The 20,596-nt window shown below is 48.2% G+C and overlaps 7 protein-coding genes across 7 annotated transcripts; 1 reads left to right on the top strand and 6 right to left on the bottom strand.

Annotated features, from left to right (window-relative positions):
• Positions 1 to 606: 606 nt before the first annotated feature.
• Positions 607 to 1,848, bottom strand: N7529_003376 (alpha/beta fold hydrolase; the record flags this gene model as incomplete). The annotated part of the gene is made up of 2 exons (XM_057238903.1): positions 607 to 1,471; positions 1,523 to 1,848. The coding sequence occupies 2 exons, from the start codon at positions 1,846 to 1,848 to the stop codon at positions 607 to 609; spliced, it is 1,191 nt and encodes a 396-aa protein (XP_057101514.1).
• Positions 1,849 to 2,997: 1,149 nt separating this feature from the next.
• Positions 2,998 to 5,577, bottom strand: N7529_003375 (DNA cross-link repair protein PSO2; the record flags this gene model as incomplete). The annotated part of the gene is made up of 2 exons (XM_057238902.1): positions 2,998 to 4,602; positions 4,657 to 5,577. 2 exons carry the CDS (start codon positions 5,575 to 5,577, stop codon positions 2,998 to 3,000), a joined length of 2,526 nt encoding a protein of 841 aa, XP_057101513.1.
• Positions 5,578 to 6,229: 652 nt separating this feature from the next.
• On the bottom strand, positions 6,230 to 6,658 carry N7529_003374 (Sm-like protein LSM2; the record flags this gene model as incomplete). Its single annotated transcript, XM_057238901.1, has 2 exons — positions 6,230 to 6,261; positions 6,391 to 6,658. The coding sequence occupies 2 exons, from the start codon at positions 6,656 to 6,658 to the stop codon at positions 6,230 to 6,232; spliced, it is 300 nt and encodes a 99-aa protein (XP_057101512.1).
• Positions 6,659 to 7,237: 579 nt separating this feature from the next.
• N7529_003373 (beta-glucosidase) lies at positions 7,238 to 9,742 on the bottom strand (the record flags this gene model as incomplete). The annotated part of the gene is made up of 2 exons (XM_057238900.1): positions 7,238 to 9,522; positions 9,571 to 9,742. The coding sequence occupies 2 exons, from the start codon at positions 9,740 to 9,742 to the stop codon at positions 7,238 to 7,240; spliced, it is 2,457 nt and encodes an 818-aa protein (XP_057101511.1).
• A 1,300-nt stretch (positions 9,743 to 11,042) lies between these two features.
• On the bottom strand, positions 11,043 to 14,102 carry N7529_003372 (uncharacterized protein; the record flags this gene model as incomplete). The annotated part of the gene is made up of 1 exon (XM_057238899.1): positions 11,043 to 14,102. One exon carries the CDS (start codon positions 14,100 to 14,102, stop codon positions 11,043 to 11,045), a length of 3,060 nt encoding a protein of 1,019 aa, XP_057101510.1.
• A 3,050-nt stretch (positions 14,103 to 17,152) lies between these two features.
• On the top strand, positions 17,153 to 18,091 carry N7529_003371 (ribulose-phosphate 3-epimerase RPE1; the record flags this gene model as incomplete). Its single annotated transcript, XM_057238898.1, has 3 exons — positions 17,153 to 17,395; positions 17,467 to 17,718; positions 17,819 to 18,091. 3 exons carry the CDS (start codon positions 17,153 to 17,155, stop codon positions 18,089 to 18,091), a joined length of 768 nt encoding a protein of 255 aa, XP_057101509.1.
• Positions 18,092 to 18,361: 270 nt separating this feature from the next.
• N7529_003370 (uncharacterized protein) lies at positions 18,362 to 19,558 on the bottom strand (the record flags this gene model as incomplete). Its single annotated transcript, XM_057238897.1, has 2 exons — positions 18,362 to 19,258; positions 19,343 to 19,558. 2 exons carry the CDS (start codon positions 19,556 to 19,558, stop codon positions 18,362 to 18,364), a joined length of 1,113 nt encoding a protein of 370 aa, XP_057101508.1.
• Positions 19,559 to 20,596: the final 1,038 nt, after the last annotated feature.

The following is a 20,596-nucleotide window of genomic DNA, read 5'->3' as shown; positions in this document are numbered from 1 at the left end:
CTCGGTAGTGTGGAGTAGAGACGTTGGCAGCGTGGATCCGTGGAGAGTGCCGTCTCGCGTGTCCGAACGCCCCGGCTTTCGGTTATTGCTCAGCAGGCAAATCAGCGTCCACGCATTGGTTCCCATTTTTCGTTGCCGTTCGCAAATCATCGATGCTTGATTGATTGAGAAAGTTCCTTTTGCCTCAATGACCGGATGCGTCATCCCACGTGAGGTCTTGATGCCTTGCCTTTAAAGCGGTAGCATGATCTTTCTGCCTGAAGTTCAAGGCTAACTTCGAGGACCTTCGTGCCTGAGATATCAGGCCAAAGACATCTCTTGGAACACATAACTAGTTTACTAGTTTACTAGTTACATACCTATCTATGTTCCTGGACTTATATTTGTGAGTGGTTTCCAAACAAGTTGTAAGTACACATCTCTACTCCTTGTGTGCTTGCTCTCCTAATCCCATGAGCTATTTCCTTATACTAATACCTAGGTAGCATACTCCCAATTCGCGGTAGTCTCAATAGCAACAATCCGTTGATCAAAATCGTATTGTATAAATAAACATATACATGAAATTTTTTCGCCTCATTCCGCTATTTTATCATTCGCCACTCATTAAAAATCGTGGTGGTGACGAGCCTCGTGATCATTGATGCTCATTAGACCCTGAGCTCCCAAGAAGTCATTAATCTGCTTATAGGCAGCAGTGGAGTTGTAGTGCAGGTTAATGCCATGTCCAGTGCGGGGGTGGATGTAGGCAGCGAAAGCGCTAGCCTTGGGGAAGACAGCCTTGACACCAGCAGGGATAGAAGCAGTGGAGTCGGTGGTGTAGGAGCAATCGCCTCCACAGAATGCGATGTCATTTTCGCCATCAATCACATAGACAGGACCAGTGAAAGCGCTCGAAGAAGGCAATCCAGTCATGGTCATGAGTTCACCAACAGTCATGGGCTGCTTGTTGTGTTCGGCGTAGGAAAGAATGCCCTCATCGAAGTTTCCAGGGTAAAAGAAGAGAAACTGATTGGTGCCGATGTCTGAGTTGACCAAGTATCCGCTGCTGTAGCTAGGGCGAGGAGTGGCGGGACATCCAGATGGGTGATTGAGGCTGGCCTGCTGGAAGTTGGCGCCGGAGATGAAGACAGGCATAGAAGCAATACTCGCGGAGAATCCAGTGAGGACGAGACCATCCGAAAGGTCAGGGTACATCGCTGATAGGGCAACGGTCTGGGCAGAGCCGAAAGAGTGTCCAACGTGGACAACCTTAGAGGGCTTCTTAATACCGGAAATGCTTCCGTCGCGCAACTTGCGGGTCAACTCAGCCAAGGCCTCGATTTCGAGGAATGACTGGATCTCGTTCTTTGCATCGCCGTGGGTGGATTTGCCGATACCAAGACGGTCATAGGAGAAGGTGTGATAACCTCGGGACAGGGCATAGTCCACGTAGGAGTAGTTGAAGTTGTGGTAGGGCAAGTCCCAATAGCTAACGTTAATTAGTATATCATCGACAGAATCACACAATTATCCAACTCACGATTTGTCAAAGCCCATTCCATGTGTCAGGACCTGGAAGGTGTGACCACTACCTTCTGAGTTCTTTGGCACACAGTATTGAGTCGAAATGTTATAAAGACCACCTACAGTAGCATAGCCAGACAAAGCTTGCTCAGTAATGTTGACACTTGTCTTAGTTGAAGCGAGAGCAAAGGTCGTAGCATCCAAGTTCGTCTCGGGTGTCTTAATATTGTCGAAGACACCATTGCGGGCTGAGATATCAACCTCCACAGTGGCATTAAAACAAGTCTTAGCAGAAACGACCCCCGCAGCCAAAGCCCAAAGGCCAATTGTTGTAGTATGCATTTTTCTGTTGTGAGTAAGTAAAGTCTGGTTATCTCCGCCCTCAGCTTGGACCTACCTGGAGATGAACTTTATATATAATTGTTCTCCATCGGATACCGGCTAGAGCACATCACAGTAGATTGTAACGAAAAATTCAGCCTAATCATGGTATTTGTCAAGGTTCAAAGAAAACATAGTGGAGTCAAACTAATGCATAGATCGATAGTGCAAGCCCAATTCCCGTCGGGGCTAAGCTTCCGAGAGACTCCGCTTGAACGGGTAAAGAGACAGAAGAATACTCATATAAGTACAATTTTGTAAGTACTGTACAATATTCTAGGGCGAAAGAAAAGTTCGACGTTGTGACGACCTGCTTTCAGTTGGCGATCCCAATATCAAAATGTGCGCGAACGAATGATCGTGCATGATGCATAACGAATCTAAAAACTAAGTCTAAAAGGATGCGGTCCCTTGGGATTTCCAAGGTTTCCGGGTTCAACTACTGCATACTGTCGATCAAAATATAAGACTATGGACGAATTATCACTCACGATCTATGATCATCCTGATCCACTTCATCCGAGCCCTAAAAATAAGAATCCATCGCACACGGGATACGGATTTTGATTATTTACCGCTTGTAAACAATCAAATATGAGAATGTGAAGTCTGAAGGTAGCAAGTGATATGTATGAATCCAAATAACATTTGGATATATCAAGTATGATGTACAATATTGTGTGTCAACTCCCTCGTGCCTCGGCAGTTTCAATTAAGATTGACCCAGGGGTAAGATTAAGAGACACATAGAGTCGTTATTCGGTGAGACAACCGATCAACCCCCTGACAAGTGCATCATTAGCGCGGGACAAGTAGAGATCAAGTTGAGATATATAGAAATTTGGGGAAACGATCTACGAGATTATCAACTAGCAGTAGGTTAAGTTGATGCCTGAAACCGTGGTAATCCAAACATAACCCAGAAAAATTGTCAGTATGCAAGAGAGAGGGTCGACGAAAAGCGAGAGCGAAGACAACAGAATAGCTCTGCAAACCCCGAAATTAATTCCCCTGACAAGGATGCAATCGCTGCGTCATTTGGAATGCGATAGACACAATGTGAATGAGCGTTATAGAGTCATATACAAATCATAAACAGTGATGGAGAGATCACCACCGATCGCCGGTTACAGGAAATAGCCCATTCTTCTTCTTTTCCGCGTCCCAACGCTCCATCCAAACCTTCATTTGGTCTCGGCTCTTCTGGCTACCAACATTCACTGTGGGAATGACCCGCCCAATGCGCAAAGCGCAACAAAACATGGTTAGCTCACGAAACGAACTGTGCTCACTATAAGGCACACCGTAACAAGCGCTTTCCTTGGTGCTCCCGCGTTGTGGGGTAAGGTCTTGGATCGTGAATGGACTCTTCCAACTATCGCCATGTAGAACTGTGGACACGGGAGGATTCTGTAGAACCCGCCCCGCAGGGGGACGATACGTCCAACCCGTCGGGCGGAATCCGACAACTCGAGAAAAGTGTGGCTTGAGACCGTCGAGATATTCGGAGAGTGTGTCCGCGCGAATCTCAAAAAGCGTCTGCATGTGAACTTGCGCTTCGCGGGGATTTGTGGTCAGCATTGCAGTAAGTTCTGGATCCTCCAAGCAAGCACAAATTCGTTGCTTTGGAGGAGTTGCGAAGATCTTCGAACCAAGTGCTCGCGCAATGCCCATACATATTCGCTCCTTGCCAATGCTGTATGTCCCAATCACTACAAGCAGGCGGCCGCCAGTCTGTGAGCCTTTGTCTGCCGCTTTATTGTTTCCCGTCTTATTGGAGAGAAATTTGTTCATCAATTGACCTGTGCCATTCTTCCCTATGTCGATCCCGACGCCGGCTTCTTGGTTAAGACGCACACAGAGCTCCGAGCACGCTGTGATTACATCCTCCTGGCAAGGAAACCCATATTTGGGGTTCAGGTATGTAGTATCGAGATAACATGTATTGATGTGTTGTTGCGTCGGCTTACCGGTAACTGGATTTGTCACATTGGGGCGAAGAAGTGGGTGTTGTACCTGAGCTGGGGATGCGCGAAAGTCACCGCAATGGAGTACCCGCTGCTGGTGTGCACTGGGTCCAGACCCTACAGTCTTCTCAAAAAGAAAAAGAGAGCTGCCTGGGCAGTGATTTGCGTGAAGCATGGTGACCTGTACACCCCCTGTCCCTGGCACCTCAAAGGTGGTTTCAAATTCGAGATCGACAACCCATTTGGGATCAACTCGGAGCTGCTGGCGGACTAGATTGGCGGTAGGACGACTGCAATAGATAGGTCCATGGCACCAAGATTTGCTTAACCCGATATAGTGGTCGCTGTGGAAATGGCTGAGGAAATAGGCGTTACACCCCTCGACAGCCCCATAGCGAAAAGCATCAACGCAGATTGAGAACCCAGGAAGAATTTTGTAGAACGGACATGTCCGCTGATATGCTTGTTTGCCACGCGATGAAACCTCGTTCGCCGCTGCAGTATTCCAAGCTGTATCTTCTGCATTGCCGGCCATCATTTTAGAAAATGCTGACCGTCCTTTTGGTTTCGGTTGCGAATATGGATCACGCTGGGCAGGCCGAGCGATGGCAGCTCGTTCGGCGCGTGTCAGTCCTTTATTGGTATCTACAGGATTCAGGCTGGGGGTTGATATCGGCCTTGTTAGGGGCGCGGCCATGGCGGTGTTGGATTTTCCATCTAGACAGTCATTGACATGCATGGTTATTTCCTGTATAGAGCATGAGCATTTGAGCAAGCCCAAAAAAGAACAATGTGAACGTACTGTTTCATTGACGTCTTTCAACACCGCCTGACAGATGGGACATGTTGTGCTCACTCGATCTTCGACAATTTCTTCCATACCGGAGCAATCATTGTTATCGTTTTCTGGATCTATATCCAAGTCGATCTCTTGGTCCTGCTCCTCGGCCTCCCAAGGCCGATTTCGAAGCTCCTCCGCTATGAGCTCATCTTCTTCTATTTCGTCAAAATTCGTGTGTTCATCATTATCGATATTGCTCATGGCGACGCTTACCGATGGCGGGGGTGTGGGCTCGGAAAGGCATTCTGTTTCTGCTGTCTTGTTCGTTGGAAATGACTCGCAATATGTAAGATCCGTAGTGGCGGCTTGTGTCTCTGGGATCTCTCTGAATTCTACCATATCATCCTCACTGTCCGATTCATCGATGAAAGGTCCGCTTCGGGCCTTCGTGGGTGCAGGCATTTTGGTGGTTTTTGGTTCAGTATCTGGTTTCTGAGACTCATCGGCCGGGGTACTCGGTGAGTCGACCTTCCGCCGCTTGATCGCCGAGCCACCTTCGTTATATTTTTCGTCATCCGCCTTCAGAAATTCTTCATCGTCACCCCAGATGTCGGGCGTTGGCGATCGTGCTTTTTGGCCTGCTTCCTTTGCTTGCTGTAGCTTCGCCAATCCCTTTTTGTCTTCCAAAAAAAGATCCCCATTGGGCTCGCTCTTCGATGAAATTGCTCTCTTGAATGTTGGTGTACCCCGGCCATTGCTCGGTGATCGTGTAGAGGCTGTTCCAAATTGAGTGATCCGAGCCTGGCGAGAAACGGCGCCTGGTGGGGTATCAGTCTTCTGGAAGAAACTCAGAATGCTTGTGTTTCGCTTGGTTGATGATTGCTTCGATCCAAAGGACGGTTTAGACGGTGTGGTCGCCTTTTTCGCATAAGGTCCAGCCATTATGACTCAGTCTAGGGAGGGCTTAGGTCAAGAATTGCTTCGTAGCAGTAGTCAAAGGTACTTTGAATGAATCGAGAATATAGTGGATTGCCGGATGAAAGGCTTGCAAATTGGTCAAATGTACAATACTTCCATGATATGTGCAGTATGAAATGTCAACTGTCCGAAAATCGCGAAAACCGGCGCGACACGAAGTCACGTGTGTCTAATTCAACGCCACTTAGATGAACTTGGAAGTCTAGAACTACTATAGTCACTATATAGAATCCAATTTAATTTGCAGGCCTTAAAAACGTTGCTGGTCATTATTGCAAAGAAAAAGAAATCTAACAAGGTATCATCAATGAACAACGCATCCGAAGTGCCAGCATGAGCCATAGACGGTTGATTCTCCAATCGCTTGCGCGGTGTGTCAACAGGACTTCATGAGCCACTCAAGATAACTTGAGTATCATGGCCACACTCAAGTGATATGGGAGCTTTGAGCATCATATGTTGCGCAATCCCATCCCTCTTTGCCATGGAGGACCGCAGGAAAAGCCCAAAGCCCTTGGTCATAGCATATTCTTATTTTTTGGAGACCACCTAGTGGAATCAGCGGTAATGAAGAGCGCAATACGTGGTATATCGTAAAATCGAGTGTAAAAATCGTTTAGCGAGCTTTGCCAGCTTGGTTGGCCGCCTCTGTGTCAAGATCGTGTTAGTATCAATTCAAGTTAGATGTACGGTCGCAACTCCTCGATATTGTTCAAGAAAGGCAAGAATAACGATATACCACAAAAGATTTACAAGGAAACTCGATGCGCAACTCACCTCGCCGTGTAGCATCCTCCAACAGCCCCACGTCAACCTCCGACCGGGGCAACATCACATACCGCACAACACTGCCTCGAATGAACATGTTCTTCACTGATGAGAGGTGCGGGTACTTGGCTAGGTCAAGCACTTCAACATCGTCGAGCTTGATATTCAGGTACTGGTCGACCGACTTCAGGATACCACGGATGCGGATGTCATTCTTAAGCTCAATGGTGACCGTTTGGTTGGTCAGAGTCTTGAAGAAGCTGGAGGAAAATTGCATTAGTTTCTGGTTAGATAGCAGAGCCAATGCTTTGGGTAATATTATTATACCTGAAGAAAAGCATGGTTGCGGTAGGCAGGAAAGCTTGGAGGGGTGGAAAGAGGAGGTCAACGGCGCTCAAATGAAGCAGGGAGTTTTAAATCTGCCGTTATCAGATGATACAACAGGGTTTTCTTCAATGCTTGAGGGGCAATTCTGGCAATTTGGAGGTAACAAGACAGACAGCACTCTGGAGTTGGCAAGTTGAGGCGCAAAAGAGAAGCCGACGGAGCTCGGTCACGTGCAATGTACCCATACAAGCGATCTCAATGAGAGTTTTCAACGTTTACCTGTTTACGGAGTATACATTCATCAAAATTAAGTGCTTCCTCTTTATACTATTTTCATATGTGTAAGTAAAATAGCACCTCTATGCTCGAAAATATCTATAAAAAGAGGCGTACAAGAGGTAAAAAGTGATATATTTAAGGGGTTATATCTTGACAATACAGACATACATATGGCATCTTCATAATCCAAAATTGGATTTCAAACACAAAGTAAAGCTTCACATTAGGGTACAGAGTTCTCATATCACACTTATGCTTTGACCAGTGTCACATTAGCATTCGCATGGAAATCACGGCTGCTGAATCCAGCCTTGAAAATAAAAGAACCGGCAGGAATACGCCAGTCCTGGAAAACAACATCCCAGTAACTGAGATCTCGACGCATTAACTCAAATGTGACTGTCTTCTTCTCACCAGCTGTAAGCCAGATTTTGTCGAACCCGCGAAGCTGGTTTGGTGGAGTACCTGTAGGGGTCGAAGTGGGAAATTCAATGTACAGCTGTGGTACGGCATATCCATCGACGTCTCCAGTGTTGGAAACTTCCGCTTGCAGGGTATACACCGTCTCCCAGAGAGCTGGATTGCCACCCGGCTGGATAGGCTGTTTCGCCGGGAGAGCGGTCAAGTTGGATGGAGCAGAGACCTTTGCTTTGAGATCTTTGAGGCCAAAGGTAGTGTAGCTCAAGCCAAAGCCAAACTCGTACCGCACGGAGATGTTGTGTGCATCAAAGTAGCGGTAGCCAACCTCGAGCTCTTCGTCAAACCAGCTCTGCCAATCGAATGTACCATTGGTCTCTACGGCTGTGGTCAAAGGTGCGTTATAGTCGGACTCATTGTACGCAATCACGTAAGGCAGCTTGCCTGATGGGTTCACGTCACCATAGAGCACATCGGCAATAGCATTTCCAGATTCTTCTCCAGCGTAATGCTGAGCCAGAATAGCAGTGACATTGGGATGATCCGCAAATGGCAAAACATTAACACCGCCTGAATTTGTGACCACAACAGTGTTGTTACAGTGACTGGCAACAGCATTAACAACGGCATTGCCATTCCAATCAAGCTCTAGGGAGGTTCGATCTTCACCTTCTGCCGCGAAAGACTTGAGGAAAACAAGACAGACATCGGGTTGTTGTGGGATCCACAGTGGTGAAGTCAGAGCCGTGGTAGTGAGCAAGGTGTTGTTCAGATAGGACTGAACAAGAGAGCCATCCTTGCGGGCCCGGGCATTGATAGCATCAAGAGGTGTTGACAAGAATGAGAACCTGCAGGAGCCAGATCCGGAAGAGCCAGCAAGATGTCCATATTCAAAGTCGGCCTGAAGATTGGGGCCTTGCGTGAGTGGACCGGCATTGTTGCCAGCAATCACAATATTGCGAGGTTTACGGAGAGGCAATGCGTTGCGCTCGTTTTTGAGCAGCACGGTCGAGGAAGCTCCATGCTCACGAATCATGGCGCTATGATTTCCCCGAACGTCTCGATTGGTTTCGCCGGTGAACTTCCAATCATAAAGCCAAGTTTCAGGGGCCGAATCGACGTTGAGCGGACCGACAGAGGCATCGACACTCGGGTAGTTGCTGTCTTGGCCAAGCCAGAAGTAAGGTGTCATGATACGTGCGATCATGTCATCCAGACGAGACATTTCAACAGTACCGTTCTGCACAGCTCTGGTAAGGTTCTTTCCCAGGTAGGAACCTTCGGTCCAAAGCTCGCCATAAAGAGTGAACCCTCCAGGCATGGTCATATCCATGCCACTCTCAATAGATGACACGCCACTGTGGGTAGCACCCCAATCCGACATGACATAACCCTGGAAACCAAGTTCGCCCTTGAGAAGATGGTTCAGAAGGTAGGAATTTTGACAGGAGTGAGAGCCATTCAGTCGGTTATACGAGCACATAGCACTAGCCACGTTTGCGCGGACAGCATTAGCAAATGGCCACATATAGATTTCATGCAGAGTTCGGTCATTGATGTTAGCAGAAACTGAATCCTGGATATAGGTGGTCTCATTGGCGTCCGGGGCATAGGTGGGGTTTCGCTGTGTTTCTTGCTCATTGGCGATGAAGTGCTTTGCATTCGCCTGAACGCCAGCATCTTGCATACCATTGATGGTTTCCTCCATGCAAACACCAGTGAGGTAAGGGTCAGCAGCGAATCCCTCCCAGGTGCGACCATCATAGGGACTGCGGCCCAGAGGACCTCCGATGGGGCCCAAGATGACATGGGTGCCTTTGGCCTTGTGCTCTTTGGCCATTGCGTGCGCTCGATCGTACAATAACTGACGATCCCAGCTAGCGGCGGCAGAAACACTGCTGATGAAGACGCTTGAATAATCTCCTTGTTGGACGCATTGAGGTCCATTCTGAAGACATAGACCGGTGAAGTTGAGACGCGGGATAGGAAGAACATTGCCGACACAAGGACCGGGTTGACCTGTTGCCATCCATGACTTTTCTTCAAGCGAGAGCTTGTTCACAAATTTCTTTGCCTTCTTCAAAGCTGTTTCCCAGCCACCATTCCCCGTAATGTTTGCTATTCATTGTCAGATGTCGAAGCCCGAAAGTGAGGTGCTTTACTCACGTGAAGGTAGAACCGCTGGTGAGTCACCATAGGGGGTGAGAATGGTAGTATTTTGTGGTTGAACATAGCTGAATGGCTCTCCTGGGTGGTTGACAGGTGCGTGACACGTATCAGCTGCCACAGATGGAGCAGCCAAGAGCAGGAAAGCCCCCAATAAACCTTGTGACAGCATGGCGACGCTTCCCAAGTAAAATGAAAAAGCGTTTAGATCAGCCAAGCAAAGCCAAGTTTTGACGTCGGTATGCAGGGCACCTTGAATTCTTAAATACCTCAATTTGGGATATTATGTGGCCATCCCACTTTGGCCGACCCCGGAGAGAACTCATTGACAACCCTGGAGAAAGTCTGCAGGGCTTCCGGATCCACTTGCGGGAGACTGGGGACTCGTCTCGAGGGATTTTTGAAGGTGGAGAAGCCACTGCCGTCAATGCTGGGAATCGGAGTCGCGAGACGAAAAATCACCGTCTTTTGGCTTATACACAGTGACCTCGCTGTCGGTATGCCGAGTATGAATCGCACCACTTTCTTTCCCTAGAATACGCAGATGTATCCAATGAAACCCCCTACATTATAATTAAAGAGATTCCTGATCATCGCCGAATGTCGGGGCACCGAGTTGCAAAGTCCCGTCGGCTTTTCTCCAACTCGGATCAACTTCGGCTAAACCCCCACATTCACTCATCGTCACATTCGGGCCTCCACGGGAAACCCCACAGGCCTTCATTTCTGCCTTAAGATGACGTCCGAGGCATTTAAAACACTGGTAACCCAGATCCCGATCAATTTCCTCATCAAACTTCGGCAGAAGCCGCCACACAACGAGGGAGAACAGGCCCGTGTTTGGACCGTGTCGGTTGAGGCCGTGACCGAACGGGGAAAGGATCACCTAAAAATGGTGTCACCGATTCAAAATTGGTATTATTCCCAAGCTGTTTTGTGCCTTGTATGAAGAGGACCAGGGATCAACGCTTTTATCTGGTTTCCGTGGCAATCGAATGCCAAAGGATTTCTCGCTTAGCATCATCATTCGGATGTTTGCCGAACTCGGAATGAAACATTTAGTGATTCTTCTGCATTTTGACAAGACTAGAAATATCGAGCAATCTCAGGCATGGAAGCCAATTCTTTAGCAATGTCGCATTAACCTTGGGGTATGAAAACCTAGGCAAAGGCACATTCTCTTCAAGATATTGGGCGGTGACATGGAAATGAAGAACTGCAAAAGGCTAATGAAAAGAAGGGAAAACAATCAAAAAAGGATCCCAATGGTGTCATAACAGACTTGAACTCACATTATACTACAAATGTAGGAAATTAGGTAATGTATATATACTCTCATGCTGCTTTAATGCCTGCGTTAACAGGGTGATGATTATTTGTTTCTTTTTCTTCTTGGAGATCTCCGCCATAGAACTGTTCATTAGATTAATTGTCAGCCACCAGGGCTGAAGCTAAATGCATGATACAAGGCCTTAAATAGACCCAGTGTTAGACGAAGAACGAACACTCTTAAGCTTAAGCTTCGGCTTCATAGCCCATCCAGACAAGCAGGTCCAGCCCGCACCACTCTTTCTTCCCTCGTCAAACAACGCACCAACGCCTTCAAGCAACATCGGCCTCTCCCGGCCCATCTCCATCCGCAACTTCAACAACCACTGCTCCCACATCCACCCACCAATCAAACCAGTCATGCTAGCAATATCAGCTGTGCTACCGACAGGTCCCTGAACCGCCTCACATTCTTCAATTTGGCTCTGCACGCGAGGAGCCGGAGCCTCACGCAGCGGTTCAGTCTCCACGGGCTCCGTGCCCATGGGAAGGAACATCCAGCTGCGCTTGGTATCACTGAAGCCACTGCTGTGGAGACGCGCCAGGAAGCTCTTGGAAGCAATAGGGTCGTAGCCGCGTGTGCGCAGGTCGAAGGCAAACTCCGCAGAGGTCGCAGCGGCGTATGGTCCTGCGCGCGAGATTTCAGCGTCAAGGACCTGGAACTCAAGATAGCCACCTGGCTTGAGGCATCGCATGCATTCCTCCAGCACGAGATCGTACTCGTCACGGTCCTTGCCTGCTGGGCATTCGGTCTTCAACAAAGCGTGTAAGGAGCGAGCAGAGATGACATCAAACTGGTTGTTGCCAAAGGGGAGTTCCCAAAGATTTGCCACAGTGACCTGGTGGTGGTTTGGCGGACCCTTAATGGCACTGTTCACGGTCTCATCGTTGGAAACAGTGTAAATCTTGGCTTTTGGAAAGTCATATGCCGCTTGCCAGGCCCAGTCACATGAGGAGTGACCGCCGAGGTCCAAAACCCGGAAGCTGTGCCTGCGAGGGCTTTGGTTCATACTGGGCTTCAAGTTTGTTCGTGCAAGGATCTTCTGGGCAGCACTGGTGAGCAAGTCACCGCCATTAAGAGAACGAAGAGCATCCATGGCCCACATGGGTTGACAAAGTTGAGCAAGAACCAGTTGTTCCTTTTCCAACTTGGCAAACTGGGCCTTCTCAGCCAACTCCCATGTGATAACAGAGTTGCGGGGAGCTTTGGCGAAAGGACCCTTGTATGCAGGGCGCTCCGGCCGAACAACTTCATACTTACCAAGCAGGCAGTTGATGTGAAGGTCACTCATACCCAGACGCGTGGACTGGATGGCATCAAAACGCATGTTGCGGTGCATGAAGCCATCCATTTTGTTTGAACGCTTCCGAATAGACTGGAAGCCTTGCCAGTATATTGAGTCCTTGGTGGCAGGAATTGGAGGCAGAGGGCTCAGAGATTCCGGGATATCTGCTGCGAAGTGGACGACCTTTTTGGAAGGGTCCTCTGTGGTATCTTGGGGTTCAACTTCGGCATCCCTAAGCTCTGGTGGTTCGATACTCTCGATATAGTTCATGGGGTTGGTCTCATTGAGAGCGGAGAGGTAAGACGCTTGGGCAGCTAGCCAGAACTTGGTACGGTCGTGGCTTGCAACTGCACGATGTTGAAGTTCCTCGTCATAGCACTCGTCGTACTCATACCCTTTTCCAGAGCGAGGAATCTCCTGGACTTGACCTGTGTCGAAGGCAGAGCTCATCGGGCTATCCTGGTAGATGGGCCGCTGAGTTGGTGTAGCACATGCCAGTCGAATGGCAGTAAGCGGGGTTCTCTCATCACGGACAGCTGTGACCGGGTCTTCATCAACTGCGCGCATATGGCATTCAACAACTTGCTCAACTATTTCTCCTTCATCGCGGTGCCATGGTAAATGGTAGAAGTTCTCTGCAGCGACAGATGATGGTCGACGATTATCTTTGGGGATTGACCAAGTGTGGCGAGCACGGGGCGCAAGCGAGGAAAAGAAGCCACCGGGAGACGGGATACTCAGTTCACTGAAGCTGTATCCAGACAGGGCAGAAGCGGGAGTAACCGCATCGGCACTTTTAGGCCGAGTGGGAGGTTCTAGGAGTTGAGACATCTCGCCGTTTCCCTCGGACGCCTCAGACCACGAGTCAGGTGTTCCATCCAGGCGAATGTGGTGCAACATTGCCAAAGCCGAGTCAGGTAAGCAAACACCTTCGTCGATAGGCTCGGGGGCATCATATAAGTCGTCGTATTCTTGAAACGGCTCGTCACTCAAATGAAGCGATGACGATGGTGCTGGCGAGAGCGGGGGCGAGAAGGACTGAGCAGCTGAAGGGATCTGAGGGAAACTTCCGAGCACATGGCGCCAATCGTGCTCCAAGGTTTCGATAGCGATGGGCACGGTCTGAATATCCGACCTAGCATCCGCGTGATCGAGATCACTTTCACTGCCATCCAGGTCTGGTCGAACACGAATATCATGCAAATTCCAATTCGTGTCAGGAAGGGATTGAGTATCTGGTGTACGCAAACCACTTTCTGGATCTGAAGAAATGCTACCATCGAGTGAAGGCGGCGCATACGATGCAGGTACAGTATGGCTGAGCATCGATAGCGCTGCTGGCGACATTGGAATCTTAGGCGGAGGCGTTGGTGGGATTGGGGAGCTCTTGGCGCCTCCTGTCATTGACTGCCAACCCGTAGGCGATGGAATCTCAAGGGTGAGGTAACGCTTTCTGCTCCCAGTCGGGGTCCCAGTCGAGGTCACCGAGTTTCTGGTAATCGGTGTAACCAAGCTCGATGGCCGCGTATCGGGGGAAAAGCATGAATCGCTGATCTCAGTTCCATGGTCGTCAATGCTATCATCGTCATCCATAGTATTATACAAGTCATCGTATCCCTGGTTTACTTCAATTTGTGATTGCCATTCTTCATCTGAACATGATGATGATGTAGTACCTGCTGAGACCGGCGGCATCAAACGATCCAGGCGGGAGTGTAATGATACTGGTAGCCCGGTGGTTATAAGTTTCAACTGAGGGCTGATGGTTGCCGGCGCTCGCTTTAACGGAGATGAAACTTTTGGACTTTGAGCGCAGTGAGATTCGCGCATATCTTCGATTATAGTATTAAGAACCGTCCCATGGGCCTGCCGTGGGGGCGGACATCGTAGAGTCGGAGACAAAAGTGTGTCGGTCATCTTGAATTAACTCTTGGATGTTGGGTTTTCTTTGTGATCCGTCCCAGTTTAATATATGGGTAGCTCGAATCGTAGGGGAAAGCGTAGACACCGATCAACGGGTCTATAGAAAGACGATATGCAAGACAAGAGAAGAAAACGAAAGAAAAGAAAGAAAGTAAGCACATAAGCTACCAGAGCTAGATGCACATCAAGAGAATGGAAGTCAAGGAAATGAAGAACGCTAGCCTTCGAGTTGTGGCGGTTGGAAAGGGTTTATAGTCGATTGGGCATTTTCCACCAGCCCGGGGGTGTGTGCCATGACCAGCCGATCCTTGTTTCCGATGGGTGACTCCGTTGTAGAGACTACTGCATGATTGAGCACAACTTAACCAATCACTCTGGTCGGGAGGGTAGCAAGCATGGATATTATTGGTGGTTGGGAAATGGGCGCGTCGCTTTGAATAGAAAGTTTCACACTTGAGCGAATGGCCAAGACCAAAATTCGAGCAAGTGTCGAATTGACGAAGGACAAAAAAGCGAAAAGTGACGAATGAGGTCCATTGATTTTGTGACGAACCGCCGTGGGGAGAGATGCAGTGTGAAGGGCTTGGTGATTGGCCGAGGTTAGGCGCCGGGCTACTATGTTTAGCCAAATTAGCGGCCCTTAGTCTGACTGTAACATCAATCATGCATCTTATGCGTCTTCCCGATGCCTGAAGAAGCCTGAATGTATGATAATTAATGTCGCATGATCAAAAAAAAACTCGGGAAGAAAGATAGTAATTGGTAGGAGAAGCGGATAGGTGGAAAAGGTGAGGGGAAATGTGTTGCCAAGTACATAATACTAACGCACTCTAGAGCAAGACAAGTCACTTAACTCAGAACAATAATAGAAATCTAGGCTAATTGACCTTAACATCACACCTTTCTTAATCCACATTAGGGAGAAATTTATATGGGGTAGTAAAAGAAATCATTGACTTTGAGACACTTAATGGGCGCGTAAACTCCTTGATTGACCAAATAACCCAAAATTACCAAGGCTTATCAATATCGAGAGAATTCAACGTGATACAACTTCTCATCTCGGTGGGGTAATCTAGTAGGTCTTTAGAACCAAGCGTTACTATAGAACCTTGAAGGAAACTCGAGGAAGAGCACGTGTTGCGTGAGAGCCATCAATCACCTTTCCTTCCTGTAGACAGTCTTCTAATACCAAATTGGAGAACCAAAGTCTGAGTCACCCCCAGTCATGAAAACCATTACTACTCAAGTGTAGTGCAAGTGGGGGGTTTCGGTGCCAACCCAAGGGTACAACCAATGCTGCGTTGATCAGATGTACCTGGGTAGGCATGTAATCGCAACATATATGATACACTATCAGACTATACGGTGGCGACATAGTAAGCCAGCCTGTCATCCAAGGTTGAGAGTGAGAGTGTCTTGACAATTATATTGGAAAATTTTGATTCAGACCAAGGGGATAAATTCACTTTGAAAATCCGCCATCGCGAACCTCGTTCCTCAGCCACATGTATTGCATTTGCAACACTGTCAAGTCAAATCACTAACCCCACCAACGATAGAGAACCCGATTCTCTTGGGCCAGCTCTGGGCATTTCAACCCCATTCGTGTCTTGATTCATGTCTCGATTCGTGACGGGCCGATTCGGATTAAGATTCCCAACACAACAGTATTTGGCGAATCTCCTGCATGCGGTTTGGAGAAAAACGGGAATTACAGGTCAGGTTAAGCTTATGACAGCGAGAGCGGGACTTCAGACCTCTGAAATTGTACGGAGTACATGATCCACCTTCAGTTGAGGCTTGGAAGCCGAACCCAAATCACATTTGATCGTCTGTCTATAAATTACACCCTAGATAACAGTTTCTTTATTCATTCTTATCGGGTTTCCTGATTGATTTTTTTTATCATTTCAAAGGTTTGAATCCAAACTATGACATTATTGATAACATTATTGAATAAATGACTATATCGCTTCGGAGCAGTGTGCCCCGTACGCTACCAATACCGATAGTGGCCCGCTTTTACAATGAAAGCACGGTCTCGATTATTCGGGAAGCCAAAGGAGCGGGCATTCTAACGGCTATGGAAAATACACGAATCTACCCTTTGGTTCCGAAATATACGATGGGTCTTTGGGAGGCGACGGGGGTAGATATCCATCTCTATGTGCTCAAGGTAAATCAAGATCTAAGCTACACAATCAATAACAACTAAATCAATGGTACCAGCTACTTAAGTAGCTCTCTATACTTCATAAAAGCCAGTTGCGATGATATAAAATTGCCGCTGAGACCAGGATTACCAGATTGGAGGCTAATTGGCACCAGGATTCACCATGTTCATGATTGGCTACAGGGCATAGTTCGGAGCTTCGACGTTGATTCCAACTGATGCTTGCTTCATCTTAGATCGGACTGTAATTGGATTTTAAATTTCTAAGAAAATTCAAGCCCCTCAGGGGTCAATCAGATCAGCAGACCAGATGGTAATTTTTCCTCTTTCGGGATGACCTAAATGGGCAATCCAGCCCTGGAGGTCACGATGTAAGGTGAGTGTCGGTCTGATCACCATCTTCCAGCGATGATCTCAATGGCAACTCGTTTTGCTAACTTTTAATTAAGTCTTTTAATGCGTTGATCAATACGGAATAGTCGCATAGGAGAGGTTCCTTGCAGTGTATATCCACGTGAGACTCAGAGCCCTTATCATTTGCATCATCGATTTTCAACATTTTTGAGGTTTAGTATTATTTTTGTAGAGAGAGAATATGAAATGAAGGGTCAGAGGAAACCAAAGAATGCAAATAAATACAAAGCAGCTGCAAGGACCCTACAATATTGTACTTCCAAGTACGGAGTAACTATATCTAGTACAATCTTGTAACTAGGTATAATCCGGGTCTTACGGTGAAGCCGGGATATCCACCCTTCGCCACTCTGATGTAAACAGCTTGGAGATCTAATTCACTTCTATTTTCTTCCCTATTTTCGTTTTTATACTTGCCCCTCTTCCTCCGTTCATACCCCCATCCCTATACATCATGGCTCCTCCCGCGATCATCGCTCCCTCCATTCTCAGCGCCAATTTCGCCAATTTGGGCCATGACTGCTCCAAGAAGATCGAGCAGGGTGCCGACTGGCTCCATGTTGACATCATGGACGGCCACTTTGTGCCAAACATGACCATCGGATGTCCCGTTGTCTCTCAGATTCGTGGCTGCGTCGACCGTCCTTCCGAGCCCTGCGGCCGGGGCACCTTTGATTGTCACATGATGATCATGGAGGTTTGTTACTCGCAACGGTGTCGAAATTTATTGTCGCAAGCTCCTTACTGACAATGTCTGCTCATTGACAGCCACACAAATGGGTTCGTGAGTTCAAGAACGCCGGTTGCGACTTGTACTGTTTCCACTACGAAGCTGCGGTCTCCTCCGTTGCCGCGACCGATCCCACCGATAAAGAAACCACCGCCCGCACAAGCCCCAAGCAATTGATTCGCTACATTCACGAAGAGGGTATGCAGGCTGGTATTGCGATCAAGCCCGATACCCCTGTTGATGTGCTGTGGGATATCCTTGAGAGTGAAGACCCCGCGGAGCGACCTGACGTGAGTGAATTCTTGCCCCTCCAAGCTCCCTTTCCCCCACTCTTCCTTTTTTCGCATTCCAATCCTTCCCAATCGCAAAGTACTAATCGACAATTTGCAGATGGTCCTGGTCATGACCGTGCACCCCGGTTTTGGAGGACAGAAATTTATGGCCTCGGAGCTTCCCAAGGTCGCCGCCCTGCGCGAACGCTATCCCGATCTGAACATCGAAGTTGACGGAGGTCTCGGCCTGGGAACAATTGACCAGGCTGCTGATGCAGGCGCCAATGTGATCGTTGCAGGTTCGGCGGTCTTCGGCGCTCAGGATCCCGCCGACGTGATCGCGAAGCTGCGCGAGGCAGTACAGAAGCGTCGCGGTGTAGAGTCATTGTAAAGAAGGTGCAACGTACATACAACAAAAAGAGGGGGGGGTTGGGTGTCTTTTTTGCCTCGATTGAGGTGTTCTATTTCATCATTCATCAATTTTTTTTAATTACGAGTTGTGAATGGCATCACACGCGGTATACTGTCCACGATTGGAGTTCTATGCTACTTTACATTGAGCGATCGGCTCACATGCATTTACGGGCAAAATGCGCTGTAAGGAACGAACATTCTTTGTACAAGATTCGTTATCATCGAATTCGTGAAATGCCCCTCAAGCCTACTCCGCCGACTTGGGAATCGCCTGAACGGGTGCCGCATTTTCCTTGGTATCATCTTTCACATCTGTGCCCTTTGGTGAAGCGCCCCTTGGGGAACTAGCCTCCACGGCCTCCTGGGCCTTCTTAATCTCCGCCTGGGTTTCCTGAGGCTCTTCCACAGCCTTGGCCATGACCTCCGCAATGGCCTGCCCCTTGGGCTCATTGGGTTCCATGAGCTCTTCTTTGGTTTCGACAACGACCGCATCGTCAACGAGCGGAGTCGGCACCTCCTCAATCGGTGATCCTGATTGGGTCTGTGCAGCCTCACGTGCTTCCTTGCGAATAGCATCGAGGTTGTTCGTAGAATCTTGAGAGATGGATTTCCTCAGCTCGTGGACACCTTCGTCCTCTGCCGCATTCGAAAGAGTCGGGACCCTGGATCCACGGTGATGTCCCACTAGTCCAAGCATCTCGGCGTTATCCACATGGAAATTGGCGGACGACATGGCCGCGTTCTCGGGCACTAAAGCCGGACGTTTGGGAGTCGGTGAACCAGGCGCATCGTCTGGCAACTCGCATGCGACGGAGCCCCGGTGCGCACGGCTGGCGAGAGGCACCTCTTCCTTGGCAGGCTCCTTCTTATCATCGGACTTGGCCTTCGCCTTAGAGGCAGCCTCGGTACTGGCCTGGCGCAAAGCCAGCACGGCCATATCGTCTTTCTTATGTTCAGGTTTGGTCGCGAGAGGGTTTTGGATTTTAATCGTAGAGGGTTTGGGAGTAGCGGGTTGGGGCTCGGTCTTGGTCTCGGTCGCAGGAATGGGATTGCTGGTAGCCTGCATACCACCGAGGTCCTGCACACTATTTACTACCATGCGTAGTTCGCCGAACTCGTTCCATTCTTCGACTTCTTCTAGGTCCTATAGATGGATGTTAGTGAGGTTGAATAGAGTTCATGGGCCTTATCATCATGTGAAACACAGGTAAAGGAAGCTATCACGTACTCCGACGATATCGCCGTATTTCACTAGACCTGGCAGCTTCTTGCCCTTGGAGCGTCGGCCCCAAAGTTTCCGGGCAGCTTCATCAGTGGCGACATCAATGGCACGGAAGGGGAGCTTGTTCGCTTTAAGGATTGTCTCAATTCGGGAAGTTGCTGTGATGATGTGCGATGACCCCGCGGTCAGGGAGGTGTAGAGATAGAGGGTTGAGTCTGACATGGCGAAATATGAGGTTGCAGAGAATTTGCGGAGAGGAATGTCAATTCATTCAGGTCGTAGATGACCTTCTTGTGAAGCTTTGAGAAATATTTAGGGGAAATTAAAATTCCCCTGGAACATTTATGACGTGGCTTGTATCACGTGGGCGTATTTGACTCTATACAATTCTAACTTCTTTACTTCCTCCCTTGCATATTATACCTTTTGTATATGTAGATTACCCTCTGATATCTCACTAGGTCAATGCTACAGGGTTAACAAGGTTGACCAAGTTGTGATTATATCACATACCCTTTGTACGGATCATTTGCCTTCTTGACCGCATCTCCGGTTGTATCTTAACGGCTACCCGTCCTTGGGACTGGGTCCTAGCGTGGCAACTTGACGTCAATCAACCCGGATTCAGCTGCTAAATCCTGCCAGGTTTTTGAAAAGTCCATTTCAGTGTGGGTATAGGAAAGAGAAACGTGCAAGTGACTGGCTTATGGTTTAATTATGTGCATACAGTTGACCTAGTTAACTACCTTATTTTCGCCTAATGCTTAAGACCCTACATGCGCTGGTAGATCTTTAATTTCGGTTACACGTTCACTGGAGGCATATTAATTAATGCGATTAGATCCATGATTGCATTCTCATATTAGATCGAAGGTCAACTTCCTATATCTAGAAGCTTTTTCATGTAATCGCTATAACGCTTTAACTTGTATGGCAACACAGTGTTATTACCATAGAGATCCGGGTACAATCCAGGACATGAAGTATTCATTCTAGACAGGTGGGCTCTTTAATGTTCCTTTTTTTGAGGCTCCCATTCATGAGTCTGCAGCGATATACTAACCTGTTCCCAGTGACATCAATCATCTCGCATCGTTGAGCTGGGCGAAAATTTTCCAGAATATAACACCACATTCCTGCTATTGATAGCAGAGATCCTAGGGATATCACCTGCTTATTGTATATTGAAATAGCGCACCGTGCTCTACAGATGGGCTCGTGTCTCCTTTGGAATTTCTATGTCACCTTGTATACAAAATT

This window comes from Penicillium soppii, assembly GCF_028829465.1.
Source record: "Penicillium soppii strain IBT 18220 chromosome Unknown utg000003l, whole genome shotgun sequence".
Classification (NCBI taxonomy): Eukaryota; Fungi; Ascomycota; class Eurotiomycetes; order Eurotiales; family Aspergillaceae; genus Penicillium; species Penicillium soppii.
The sequence above is the reverse complement of the archived record's forward strand: the minus strand, read 5'-3'. Positions and strand labels throughout refer to the sequence as shown.